Source organism: Natator depressus, chromosome 10 (genome assembly GCF_965152275.1).
Source record: "Natator depressus isolate rNatDep1 chromosome 10, rNatDep2.hap1, whole genome shotgun sequence".
In the NCBI taxonomy this organism is placed as follows: Eukaryota; Metazoa; Chordata; order Testudines; family Cheloniidae; genus Natator; species Natator depressus.
The window spans coordinates 68995493-69009817 of NC_134243.1; the positions used below are offsets into that span (position 1 = coordinate 68995493).

At 47.3% G+C, this 14325-nt stretch overlaps 1 protein-coding gene across 1 annotated transcript in view; it reads right to left on the reverse strand.

The window, feature by feature from the left end:
* FANCI (FA complementation group I) overlaps positions 1 to 9215 on the reverse strand; it is a 35373-nt gene extending 26158 nt beyond the window's left edge. Inside the window, exons 1-8 of the mRNA XM_074966469.1 lie at positions 9132 to 9215; positions 7433 to 7566; positions 6000 to 6072; positions 5472 to 5602; positions 4852 to 5008; positions 2394 to 2451; positions 1756 to 1797; positions 410 to 533 (exon numbers count right to left, since the gene is read on the reverse strand). Coding sequence (XP_074822570.1) covers positions 410 to 533; positions 1756 to 1797; positions 2394 to 2451; positions 4852 to 5008; positions 5472 to 5602; positions 6000 to 6072; positions 7433 to 7516 — 669 coding nt within the window. The 5' untranslated portion in view covers positions 7517 to 7566; positions 9132 to 9215. The remainder of the gene's footprint in view (positions 1 to 409; positions 534 to 1755; positions 1798 to 2393; positions 2452 to 4851; positions 5009 to 5471; positions 5603 to 5999; positions 6073 to 7432; positions 7567 to 9131) is intronic.
* Positions 9216 to 14325: the final 5110 nt, after the last annotated feature.

The following is a 14325-nucleotide window of genomic DNA, read 5'->3' on the forward strand; positions in this document are numbered from 1 at the left end:
AGAACAGGCAACCCCCTGAGCAGAGAGATGGATTCCATGTCTAGGAAGACTAATAGGGACCTTGCCTATTATCTTTTGGAACTGTACCCACTGCTTTCTTCTCCAAAGACGCCATGTCACAGCCATCCTCCTTTCAGTTGAGGAGGAGTGGGCATGACTCTCTTAGTGAGACGCATATAAGGCTTTCCACCATCTCCCTATCCCTCACAGCAGAGCCTGCTCCCACCTTCCATCAGCCATGGGAGTGAGCTGTCCAGCTGCGAGCTGAATTTTGATCCCCTGCATGATCCAATCCATAGCTCACTTTGTGTATTTTCTCTCTCATATGTGCATGCAGCACATATCTGCTATAGTGGTTAGGTGCAAGTTCTGTCTTGGAGAGCTTCAGCAGCTCTCTTTGTGGTTTTACCTTTGCAGAGAGTAGCAGCAGCTGATAAACCAGAGGAGGAATTTCTTGGAGGTCTAACTTGGAGAATATCCTCAGGACCTTTTCCACGACAAACTGCAGCTCTTCTGCACTTAGTGGGATGTCCCTGAAGAATCAAAGGTGCAGACCAGTCAATGCCATTCAGTTCCCAACCCTGCTTCCTTTAGAATACCATAGCAGGTTCAGTCTTTGAACTAGCCAGTAGTACTCTAGCATTCCCAAAGGCCCACCAGAGGGACCAAAAAAAAAAAAAGCAACCTGAAGTCCTGGATAGACGTTATTGCCATAGACCCCTCAGCTCCCTGCAACTGTCTCAGAAACTCAGGTTCATGTTCTGAACTCCAACACAAATTGCATATCACAAAGCCTCCCTCACATTGTGCTTGCACATGAATGGACAGTGCCAACTTTTCAAGATACACAGAATCAGAGCCATGACCCAGCCCAGAGTCCCCTGCACTCAAGGAGAGAGGGCTGAATAGCCAGGCATATATATGGAATTGGCGGGTACAAAATACACATTATGAATAAGGCTAAGATTTTGTCATGCATATTTTTAGTAAAAATCATGGACAGGTCACGGGCAATAAAGAGAAAATTCACGGAAGCCCGTGACCGATCCATGACTTTTACTAAAAATATGCATGTCAAAATGGGGCCCCGCAGTTCCCAGCCACCACAGGCAATGGAGGGACCCTGCAGCTCCCAGGCACTGTGGGCTCAAGTCACGGAGGTCTCTGGAAGTCACGGATTCCGTGACAGAACCATAGCCCTCACTACTAACACAACTGATGTTCCCTGTTAAATGATGAATTTAACTACCTGCTTGGTGTGCCCTAAGATACTAACTAAGGAAGTAAGAGTGGTGGGTGGGGAAAAGAATCCTATCTATTTTCCAAATGGCTCCTCCATAACCCACACTGAGCATTAGAGTCTCTAGCCTTCCCTTGAAGCACATGCTGAACTCCCCCTAAGGCCAAGGAAAGGTATCTGCAAACACCAAGGGGGGGACAGACCCTGGTTTCGCACATATTTATACTTGTGATGTGAACAAGGGAAGACATATCAAGGGTCCCTATTCCTCAACAGCAAGCAGCAGATATCGAGCCAAGCGAGACTCTGGGAGAAATGGCACAGCCAGTGCTGTCCCTGGGGCATTTTGGGGACTGCACGCAGCTTGCTAAAACACACCCAATGGATATACTCAGCACCCATGTGATACCGAGGGTATAACTGCCAGGTTATTAACGCACAGTCCCCAAGCTGTTTGTGAAACAGGAGGAAGAAATAGATGCAAAATAAGAAAACACTGAGGTGGGGGAATTTACCTGAACATGTTGGTGAGATGAATGACACACTGATGATCCCACCTGGTCAAACAAAAGAACAGAGAGCGTGAGAAAGGGCAGAATTGCTGCTTGTTCTCCTCGCACCCCCAAATTTAGTTAATGTCTACAGTTCTTCTGTTGCTCTCTCAAAGTAAGAACAGAAGCCTGATTTGCACTAAAATTCACCACTGTTACCAGCTACTCATCGATAATTGGAATGGCTCTGTTTGGCTGCTCTTCTCCTAGTGACAACAAACAGGAAAACCAAAGGAAAAGACCTAAGCACCCTGTGAGGCCAATTTATGCAGCAGTGTTGCAGGTGGTTCACCGGCCCTCCCAGCTGGAGAAATTGCCACACTGCCAGCTCTCAGAGGGGGTTAGATTTAAAGGAAGTAAAACAGGGCAAAGTGGAGGAGATTCTCCAACCCAGGGAACTCTGCAAAGCACAATGTAAAGGGCATTATTTGGCTGCAGACTCTTCTTAGAATTGCAGAAGCAGCTGGGGTTTTAGACTGAGGCTAGTGTGTCATTTTATAGCAGGTGGGTATTAGATAGATTTTTTGTAAAGAGCCCAGATGCTGATAGGTGTGTAACGATTCTTAAATTAACAAATAGAAATGAAGAGGAGATGTACACACCTGCTGGAGCAGAGGGTATTGATCAACTGCTTCTTAAACTCTTCTCCACTCAGCTCACCTGGAAAAGCAAGAGGTATTTAGGAGCAGATTCCAGTGAAACGAAAGTATAGGAGAGAGACCTTAATATTGATGCAAAAATTATATTAATACAATTATAACTATTTTATTAGGTCATTACAAGCTTGTTTGCTTCTTTACTGAATATTAAGGTATAGCTACAAGTATGTTACAGCCAGAATGCTTGGAAATACCACAATACATGTATTTAGCTAGTTAAGTTACAAAATGTTAAAGCTAATCAAAGACGTTCCAGAAGGTTTCTACTTCTATCTCCCATGGATAACAAACCTCAAGAGGTTTGTTATCCATGTTTTAGGCAGAGGCCTAATTGTAAAAAGGAATGTAGAGCCATAAGTCTAAGGAAGTGTCCATACCAACCCCTTTTATTTTAAAAAGAAAAATCTCTGCTTGTATTTTTGAAACTCCAGGAAAAACATGTACAGTTGGAAATGTGTTTAAATTTTGGTTATATCTTGAAAGTTGAAATAACAAACCCTTTGTGAAAAGCATACATTTGCAAATATGTTAGCTAAATGCAAAGCTCCTAATATCACTACTATGTAAATAGTAAAATGCTTTATGTACCAACATGGAATCTAATTACCTTGCTAGACAAATGTAACAAGCCATTTAAATATAGAATATTTATGTTAATAGGGAATTAATTAATTGCTGGCAGTGCACAAGCAAACCCTCACCCAACTCAAAGAGGCAAGAAAAATCATCCTCCAAAAACTGTCATGTAGAATTAATAACTTAAGCTAAAGAATTTCTAAAAGTTATTTAACTTTAAAAGGCTGTTTTGAGAACAAAGCCTTTTTATAGAAAGAACAGGAATGTTTGCACTTTTGAAAACAGAATTTAAATTTCCTGTCAAACTCTAATAAAACTGAAAGAATATCTCAGAGAATGGACTGAAAAAAAAGAAAAAGTTAAAGCTAGCTTTGAAAGTTATCTGATGCTTTCCTGACAGAAAAACAGAGACAATTAAAGAAATGTTGCATATTCATTAATAAACTGCATATTCATAAGATGAAGGGGCTCCTAAGGATTACCCAGGAAGGCATGGAGCCAATGAAAGAGTGACAGCAACCCACTTGAAGCTAAACAAGCCCAAAAGGGGTGTGTTTTCCTATAGTGTCATGAAAATAGGAAGGAGAAGGGTATAAAAGACTCTGAAGTGAGCACCCCATACACATACCCTGGGATAGTTTGTTTAGACAGAAAGCACTTCACAAGTCATAGACAGCTAAGAAAAACAGAGAAAACTCAAGAATAAACCAACCCCTGGGGAAAACCTCCCCAAAAACCTCATCAAAGATTGATGAGAGAAAGTTAACTAAAATACTGTCAAGGGGTTAGATTTAAACTCTTGTACTGACATTTTTGGGATAGGAAAATGCTGCTGTCACTTAAATGACTAACCGTTTCTCTGTTAATCACCAGATGGTTAGACCATGTATTCGTGGAGAGGAGATGGGCTAATCCCTGGTAAACGGAAAAATAGTGGAACTTAGTTGGATTTAAGATTCTTTGGGCAGGTCTTCACTACCCGCCGGATCAGGTAGTGATCCCCGAACCTGATCCCCGAACGCACTCCCCATCGACTCCGGAACTCCAGCTCGTGAGAGGCAGCTGAAGTCAGCATATCTTAGGTCGACACCCCCTTCCCCCCCAGTGTAGACCAGAGCTTAATATTAATAATTGACCTGTTTTAAGACAGCCCCTTAAAAGGCTTCTTCTACCTAACTAGTTTAAATATTTTGTTTTATTTCAAAAGATTTAGTTAAGATTGCTTTCTTTGTCTAATTATAAACTGTTAAGGTTATTATTAACAACACAGGCTTCTTACCAGACCTTAAATTATTTTGCCCTACATAAACAGTTGTAAATATCTAATAAGATACTAAAACTGAATTCACAATAGTTTGGGGAAATAATATACTTTGGTGACACATTACCAAGAGAAGAGTGACCCACCAAAGGAGGGGTTCACTCTCAAAGGTGTAATCTGTTAAAAGCTCTCTCCAGAGACATACAGAAAAGATTATAACAAAAATAACCAGCTTATCATTTGTGTTGTTTTGTTTAATATTTTTTCTTTTTCTAATAAAAAAATAGCCCTGATTAATAATTTTTGTGATTATTTTGCTTGGTCTTGATCATGGTATCCGCTAAGGTATGCAAAAGAATCCCTGTGACTAAAAGTAGTGGGAGTCACATCCCTGCGCTGGCAGTAAGAGAAACAATTAGTAAGAGGTGGCCTACCATTTCATGTTTCTTTAAATATTTATAGTAATTTTTAAAATGAAATTACTTAGAATCCAACAATTTAAAACTACCCCTCCCTTTCCACCACACAAAGGATTGGGCAGTGAGTGGGAAGTGAAGGGATTACCTTTCCCATAAGCCAGGCTTTCTTTATAGGTAGCCAGTGCAGTAAGAACTGTAGAAAACAACTCCAAGGACTTCCCATTAGACAGGCTTCCTCCTTTAATAACATCAACAAACAGAGTGGCCAGTTCAGCCAATGCAGCGCCTGGTAATCGACGAGCCTGATAAAAGATTTTTTTAAAAAAAGAGTATGAGGAGATGCACTAGAAGACTCCAGACATAAATACAAGTGATTAAAAGAAAGCAAGTATACTCTCAAGAAGCCAATGAGAGCCACATTAGAGACTGCTGGTGCAGCCCAATATTGTTTAGTAGAGGAAGTCACCCTGAAACACAGTATGCACACTGGCCATTAGAAATGGAGATAAGTCATGTTGACTAAGTCAAGGGATTGGTCAGTCTGAACTACTTCCAGGTACAAACATCCAACTATGATAATTACACAGATAACACTTTCCAAACATTAACTAACCTCATCCTGGGTGAGACTCAAGCAGGTGACCCACTCATTTTTCCCAGTGGCCTAATTAATAATTGGAATCCACATCTCACAGGTAAAAGGCCACTTCCCCTCCCACCTAGATCCAATAGGCCCCATATAAGCCACTCCAAATGAGCACCTACCTCCAGCATCAGCAGCCCTATGATCTCTGACACGATGTCCAACTGCAGGTCCCCCGACTCCACCAACTGGATACAATGTTTGTAAACCTGGAGTCTCCTGAGAACACCATTCTGCTGAGAGCAAGGGGAACCTTATTGGGGGGGGGGGGGGGGGAGACAAAGGGGAAAGGAAAAAAAAAATACTCTTAAAGAACTTAGCTAATTCCTGAGTGCATTTGTGGTATCTGAGAAAAGTTAGGTTAGACCTATTTCCCCTTCCCCAATACATGTGTAACATTGCCACATTCAATTGATCCCAAGGTCAGGAAGCCTGACCGCTTGGATTTAGATAGAATCACAGAGAGAGATGATCAACATTTTACCTGAAAACCTATTTCTTTCACGATATCTACAAGACTTAGTTCAGTTGCCCACTTACCTACTTCAACTAGATATTTCTTGAGCAAACAGTTAATCTATACGGGCAAGTCAAGCGCCTTCTGAAAGTAAGTTATCCAGAGGTCAATGAAACCCAGGTTGTCCCATTACCTTTGAAGATTCCCCTCAGCAGTACGGCAGTCTCCTTTCCCTTCACAGCCTGCCTCGTAATAAGGTCACCAAGCTGCAACCAGAAGGAAACAGCTGTAAGATACCAGTTGCTTATTTTCGTACTTCCAACATTTACATTTGCAGGTTCACCCCCACCCCCTTCTAGGAAAAGCATTGCCTGTCCAGGAACTAATTCCCCAACAAAACGGCTGGGACTCACATACCTATTATCCTTCACCTGAACACCCTGCCATATTGTTATATTGCACCATGATTGACAGCAATGTCAGACATTTCTCCATCCCTGTAGAGTGGATAAACCTAACTACAACCCTCCTAATAGCATTACATGGATCTGTAGCCTATCAGAGAGCATACCAAGGCACAAGGCAGTCCTAAATCAGTTCCCAATCTGGGTACACCATAGAACAGGGGTGGGCAAACTTTCTGGGCCGAAGGCCACATCTGGGTGGGGAAATTGTATGCAGGGCCATGAATGTAGGGCTGAGGCAGGGGGTTTGGGTGGGGGAGGGAGTGTGGTGTGTAGGAAGGGGCTCAGGGCAGGGGGTTAGGGTCCAGGAGGGGGTGCGGGGTGCAGGAGGGGGCTCAGGGAAGGGGGTTGGGGTGCAGGAGGGGTGCAGCAGGGGGCTCAAGGCAGCGGGTTAGGGGGTCTCAGGACAGGGGGTTAGGGTGAGGGGTGCAGACTCCGGCCCAGCGCCGCTTACCTGGAGCAGCTCAGGAGTAGCAGTGGTGCGCAGCAGGGCTAAGGCAGGCTCCCTGCCTGCCCTGGCCCCGCGCTACTCCCAGAAGTGGCCAGCATGTCTGGCAGTGGCTCCTGGGGGTGGGGTGGGGTAGCCAGCTCCACCACAGCCTGCCCTCGCCTGTGGGTACCACCCCCAAAGCTCCCATTGGCCACGGTTCCCTGTTCCTGGCCAATGGGAGCTGTGGGGGGCAGTGCCTGCAGGTGAGGGCAGCACACAGAGCCCTCTGCCCCCCTATCCACCAGGGGCTGCAGGAACGTGCTGCCAGCCGATTCCGGGAGCGGCATCGGGCCAGGGCAGGTAGGGAGCCTGCCTTAGCCCCACTCTCCCACAGGGCTGGCAATTCCACAGGCCGGAGCGAAAGCCCTGACGGGCCGGATCCTGCCTGCGGGCCGTAGTTTGCCCTTCTCTGTCATAGAACATACACCACAGCTCCAATCTATTCCAAGTTCTTCTTTAGCCTTTGGAAATTTAGCATACAGCTAGAACTATTCATTCAGAGTACCATCTTACAGTTTTTTTTTTTTTCACCTCAAATGTCCAGTGAATTGGTACGGGCACACTTTTACAACATCTTCAAATGAAGGAAAATTCTAGCCGCCATTCTCTCCTGCTGCAGCCCATGCATAGAATCCAAGAAAAGCCTCAAATGTTCAAAAATATGCAACTCACTTCATTTTCCTTCAGGTTTTGCAGACATTCCTGAAGTCTGTCTAGTGCTTCTTCTGCTGCTAGAGATAAGATTTTCTGGTCCATTGTAGCTCGTGTCAGTAGACTTTGCAGCACCGTCACGCATTGAATGTGTTCTGGAAAATGGCAGCAGAATTAGCACTTGGAGAATAATACAGGAAACCACCTAGTCCTTCCCCACAAGAAATCTGTGCAGATAGCCATTGGAGAAAATTATTATTCAAGAGGATTTCAAGGAATAACTTCCCCCATTCATCAGTTCTCCACTACAACACAATTTGATTTTACGTGTCTTTTACAGAAATGTCTCCCAATGTACAAGTTAAAACAATGGAAACATCACAGCAATGGCATGTGAGAGAAAGAATGGGAATCATAACTAGGAAAGGGCACTGGTCTACAGCTAACCATCAATAGCAGGGGTTCTCAAACTGGGGGTCGGGACCCCTCAGTGGGTCACAAGGTTATTACATGGGGGGTCACGAGCTGTCAGCCTCTACTCCAAACCCCACTTTTCCTCCAGCATTTATAACGGTGTTAAATATATAAAACTGTGTTTTTAATTTACAAGGGGGGATTGCACTCAGAGGCTTGCTATGTGAAAGGGGTCATCAGTACAAAAGTTTGAGAACCACTGGGCAGCACCAAAGAGGTATGGGGAGAAATCACTGAAGCAAAATTGTAACCAGTGGCAGAATGTTAGTGTAGTACCAACCACTCATCCCGTTAACATAAGCCATTCATAGTACAGCAGCATTCTCGGTTAGGACAGTCTGACTGGTATAGGGCATTCTATTGGAGTTTCACCCCTTAACACTCTGTTTTTTAATTGGCTGGCCATCACATCTCTGGACTGAAAGTTCGAAAGGATGTGGAATGACAAACAATCGAACAGAAAAGAAACAGGAAAGACAACACAAAGCAGCACAGGACTGGCCTCACAAAAATGCAGAGATTTCAAAGCTTTATTCCAGATAGAGCTGTCATCACCTCTGAAACAACCAGAAGATTCGCATTAGGAAGCTCTCAGCACAAAGGGGGAATAGAGGGCTTTCATTTTAATTATTTTTAAATTATAATTATCAGGAGGGATATTTGCATGAGAGCATGATCTTTGCTCCTTAAGAACCCAGCTGCCCAATCTGAGAAACATCTGCAATGTCAGGGAAGAATGACATTTCAGGTGCAGAATTAGCAGCTGGATTTTTATTATGAATATACATATTATCTTGCACAGTTCTCTGCTGACAATAAAACACGACACAGCCCCGATGGTGAAAGGGGCAAAAACCCGTCTGCCCAGGCAAACATTCCCAGGGATAATAAAGGACAAAGCAACACAGAAACTTGTGGGCAGACCTCTCATTCCCCCGTGACACCAGACAAATAACACACGCAACCCCAGTTCAGGGAGACAAGTGGGGGGAGCGGAGGAAGGCACCTGAGTCGGGGTTTTTCAGACTTTTCAAGTGTTTTTTGTAAACCACCCCACACTGAGCTCTAGGCACCTTCGCCACAACTCAAAATGCCAGCCCCCTCCCCCCAACCCGCCCGCTGGCAGCCCCACAAGCCCTCACAGCCAGCAGCCACCGCCGCCGCCTCTCACCCTGCCCTCGCCCCAGGCACTTCCCCTCCCCAGCCCCGCGCTCGCTGCCGCCCCCGCTCCCCGAGTCGTGCTCACCCGCGAGCCGCTCCCGTCTCGTGCCCGCTCGGGCCCCGGCTCCGAAACTCCCGCCGAGCACTCCGCATCCGTTACCCCTGGCAACAGATCCCGCCTCCCCCTGCTCACTTCCGCTGCCCCTGCCGACAGAGCCCGCCCTCAGGCCCCGCCAGCCCCGCCCATCGGAGAGGGCCGGGACCCGGGGCGGCTGGGCTGTAGAACTCTCCGCGGGAGTTGGTCCGCGGGTTCGAATCTCCCCCTGTCCGCGGCGCGGGGCAGCTGCGGCGGAAGTTGGCGTGAGGAGGGGGCCGCTCAGCACCCACAGCCCCGGGGCTCCGGTCCTCGGAATCCAGCCTGGGCTGCCGGCAGCTGCGTCTCATTTACCCCAGGCCCCCCTCGGACTCAAGGGCCAGCTACAGCGGTCACCCCCTTTGTCTGGGGCGCGCTGCTGCCGGCCAGGTCCTCACGGGAGCGCCAGGGCAGCCCCTTGGTGGGGGGAGCGGGGGGCTCTCGGACCAGCCCCGGGCGGCGGGGGCTAGCCCCCTGCGGTGTCCCATTTGGGAAATGTGGCCACCCAGGGCCAGCCTTAGGGAGTGGGTCACCTGGGCGACCACCCCTGGGGCAGCGTGGTCAAGGGGGCGCCATGTGGCAGTCACAAGTTGCTCCTGGCTGGCAGGGGAGTGCCACGTGGGTGGGGGGGGGCAGATTTCTCCCTGCTGCCTCCTGGTGAAGGACCATTGTGCGAGGGAGGTGAGCGGTTCCCTACAGATACTGCTCCCCACTCCCCCAACGGTCCTCTGCCCCCCCCAGGGGACTGTGGGGGGGCATCAGGGCTCCCTGCATCCAGGTCACTGCCCCCACCTGGGCGGTGCTGTGAGGCGGGCATCAGGAGCTGCTGCTCCCCTGTCCTCCCCTTATGCAGCCCCCGTGGGGACAGTGACCTGGATGTAGGGAGCCCTGACTTCACTCCTCCCCCCCCCCCACAGCCCCCTAGGGGGGCACAGAGGAGCAGTGTTCAATAAAGCAATAAAGCCAGCTGCTCTGTGCACCCAGATCAGTTTCCCCACATGGGTGCAGGAGGGGTTGCTGGAGTTAGGGGCACAGGGGGCACCATTCAGAGGCTAGAGGTGTGGGAGGGTGGGGAGGCCATGGGGGCCAGAGGCAATGGGAGGGGACACCATGCCGACAGGGGCCAGGAGCACCAAAATACAGTTTCGCCCAGGGTGCTATTTTCCCTAAGACTGGCTCTGTGGTCACCCTATGCAAAACTCTCTCAGCAGAGAGGCCAAGGACTGAAGGGGCCATAAAGGCTAAGCTAAGGAGTGGCTGGGCACTGGAAGGGGGTGCCATCCCTGTTCAGTGGGTCTATAGAGGACTCTTTCTTTAGGGCCCTAAAGTCAGCACCTTTCGCCAGCATAGAATTCAACAAAAAAATCTCCCAGATGAACTTTCAATAACAAAACAGAGGAGGCTATTTCAGTGCTTCCTTACACATACCCCAAACCCTCTCTGCTCTTGGGGGGGAGGGGGGCGACAGGGGTCACACACATGTCCACCTCTCTGGATACATTATGGCACCCCATGTCTTAATAAGAATTAAACAATCCTGCTCTCAGAGTCACCCCAGCCAGTAACAGCTCCCTGGCTTCCACTCATTGCTCTGTTTCCGCTTTGAGGCTTTCCTAGCAGGGCCTGAAATGCTCATCCTCTGAAAGTCAGGCTCCCAAAAGCTTGCTTTTCAGGCATTTTCCCCACCTCCACCACATCTACATGCATTTCAACATCTGCTCTCAATTGGGCTTTCTTAGAACAGACACTGTCAAATAAACCCCCTCTTTTACCCTCAAGGGGCAATGGAGCACACAAATTTCAGGAACGTAGAACCACTCTGAATCCAGTTAGATTTGAAATGTGTTAGGATTTTCATCTTGAGATTTCTTGGAACCATTAACTCATTTCACATTATTCAGTGTTTACTAGATTGAAGAAGTGATGAAATTACTGGCTGGAGTTCTATGCAATGTTGTCGTAGCCATGTTGGTCCCAGGATATTAGAGAAACAGGGTGGGTGAGGTAATATGTTTTAGTGGACCAACTTCTGTTAGTTAGAGAGACAAGCTTCTCCTTGAATGGTCTCTTAGAATAGGTGCTAACTCAGGGACTGGCAATCTTTGGCACGCGGTCCATCAGGGTACGCCCCTGGTGGGCCGGGGCGGTTAGTTTACCTGCAGCGTCCGCAGATTAGGCCGATCGTGGCTCCCGCTGGCCGCAGTTCGCCGCTCCAGGCCAATGGGGGCTGCAGGAAGGGTGCCGCTTCCCACAGCCCCCATTGGCCTGGAGCCACAATCGGCCAAACCTGCGGACGCTGCAGGTAAACAAACCGCCCCAGCCCGCCAAGGGCTTACCCTGATGGGCTGCGTGCTGAAGGTTGCCAATCCCTGGCCTACTACTTTTGCTAAACTGTTTGATCTTGTATTTAGTTGTGACATTCTAAGTACTTTTCCCAGACCCCAAGAAGAGCTCCGTGTAGGTCAAAAGCTTGTCTCTCACCAACAGAAGATGGTCCAATAAAATATTTTACCTCACCCTCACCCACCTTGTCTCTCTCTAATATCCTGGAACGGACACAGCTACAACAACATTGCTAGAATTAGACTTACTCTAAGTTGCAGTTCGCAGTAGTACCAAAGCAGTAACAACTATAAAGTGTAGGGGGCTGGTACTGTCAAATACTGTATTGTTTTTGATGAGGCTATTTCTAGAAGTGCTGTCAGCATGCACAAGGAAATGTGTCTGCTACCGCATCCTTATGGAGCTTTTGGAAGCACGTCATGAATCACTAAGCAGGCAGAAATGCCTTTTACAGACCTCTCTATGGAGTCCATGAGATAAGAAGAGGGAAGAAGAGGATATGGTCTGGAAGGGGAAAGTAATGAGTAGGAAATGCATCCCACACAAAGGAGTCATGAATGTTTCCAGCTGCTCCTGCAACTGGCAGCAAGGATAAGAGGTGAAAGAATCAGGAAACTGGCCAAAATGGGGTCTGAGTGGTTGAAAGAGTTCAAGGCTATGCTACCAAAGAAAAACTCAGGCGACGGACAGTCCCAGGGAAGATGTTTCTCAGTGAAAGCTGCGTACCTTACAGTTCAACAGGGGTTCTGTTTTGTCTTCCATATGGGCCCATTCAATCACACACACACACACACACACCATACCATATATTTCTGTTGAAAAGCCCACAGGAGGCTTGTGTGTCAGGTAATTTCTAACCCTTTGTATTTTCTCAAGCCCTTTTATCCCTGGGGAACATCAACACTTTCTCTTCCCAGAAAAATTGTTAAATACAAACTTAAAGTATCATTCTCCTCTTGCCTTTTTGATGGGCATGGTCCCAATACCAGCTGAGACCTGGTGTGTGCAACTCACCTCCAGCCTTGCATGTCATTGTGGGATCTGCAGGTGACAGGGCATCACAAGCAGGTTCTGAAAACAGTGGAGAGCCTTTAATGAGCTGCTGGCCCTGCTGAACCCTCCTTGTCTAGTGAGGTGGCAGCCTGCAAGATGCAGTGGGGTTTCTACTCAGGACAGGGAAGCTATGTACATTTTTCTTTTTAGTAACTTCAGGAGGAGTTTTTTCTGCTTTGTCAGGTCACCTCCTGGAGGGAACACTGACAGGTCACTGACACTTCTATTATGACAACCAAGACACTAGTCTCATTCCTTCCACGGAAGAATAGGTTGCCTCAGTGTCTTGTGGAGAAGATGCAGCACATGCTGTTCCTTGGCAGGGCATTAGCAATTATTGTGGCCCCACATATTTGGCACCTTTCATAAATGGTTCCATTTCTAGCTAATGGGCTCCTGTCACGGGTGCACAGGCTCAGTGATCTGGTACAGCTCTGAATCAAACCCAGGCAGGACCCTCAGTATGGCACCTCTGGGCATACTGTCACTAGGATAAGCCTCCTGGGATTGACCTCAGAGACTTCAGCTACCCTGTTCCATGCCGGGAGCCTCCTGCAGTGAGTCTACCTGAATAGGACACCTGGGGAAGCCTTACACGTCCCCAAAGGAGCCATGCCCCCCAACTTCCGCAGTCAGCAGTGACTCTCGGCCAGCGTGGTGAAACAGAAGTGTTTATTAGTTGTCTGGAATACAGTGTAGGAAAGTTCTTTGTTCTCACAGAAACCAGAAAATTATATCTAAGTCCATCTTGGTCAGACCCAGAGCCCTGGCTCTCCCCGGCCAACACCTTCCAAGACCCAAACCAGTAGAGTGTCCTGTTTCTAACAGCCCACCTTCAGTCACATCCTATTGCTCCTCCTCCATCCTTTACTTTGTTTCCCCAAGCAAAACTGGTCAACTGGCCTCCACCTCTCTCTTTGTTCTCCAACTCGTCATCGCCAACTGGCTTCTTGCAGAAGGTGGGTTCCCCGGCCATCGGTTGCTAATTTACAAAATATCCAGACATTGTCTGGGCCAAGGAAGCTAGACAACAGACACATCTGGTCCCCTAGGGTTCACTGCAAAGATCAAACACAATTGTCCCACCACCTAGTTAATCGTGCAACACATAGGGAAAAACTGAGGCACGCACAGTATTCATACAAAACATTAAGAAAATCCCCCCACTTCATAGAATCATAGAAGATTAGGGTTGGAAGAGACCTCAGGAGGTCATCTAGTCCAACCCCTCTGGTCAAAGCAGGACCATCACCAACTAAATCATCATCACACTTCTTAGCTCTGTTTTGTTCTGAAACAGATTTCTCAAGCTGGGAGATACTAACAATGAGAAACCACATGCTCTGCATTGTAATTTCTTTGCAGTGAATTGCTAGGCAACCTTACCAATTTACTTTAAACGTTATAGGGTGGCAAAAGCCATTGTACCTCTATGATCTCTATGCCACAGGAAAAAATAAGTCATCACAAGGGAGTTTGTTGCTGACCTGTAACTTTCTTTTATGTGTCTTGAAATCTATTACAGTTCCAAACTAAACAACACTGCTCATAATGTAGGCCCTACAGATAAACAAAGCTGTAGTGATGTGTGCATTCTGATTCAGATTTAATAAGAGTAATTTGAATAAATGTGACATGCATTAATGGTCAGGATGTCACAGAGATGAAAACTGTATGTTGGGTCACCCTGAAGAGTCTCTCAATCCCTGTTCAGGCTGAATAGAAGTGCAGATGCCTTCCAATCTGCTCC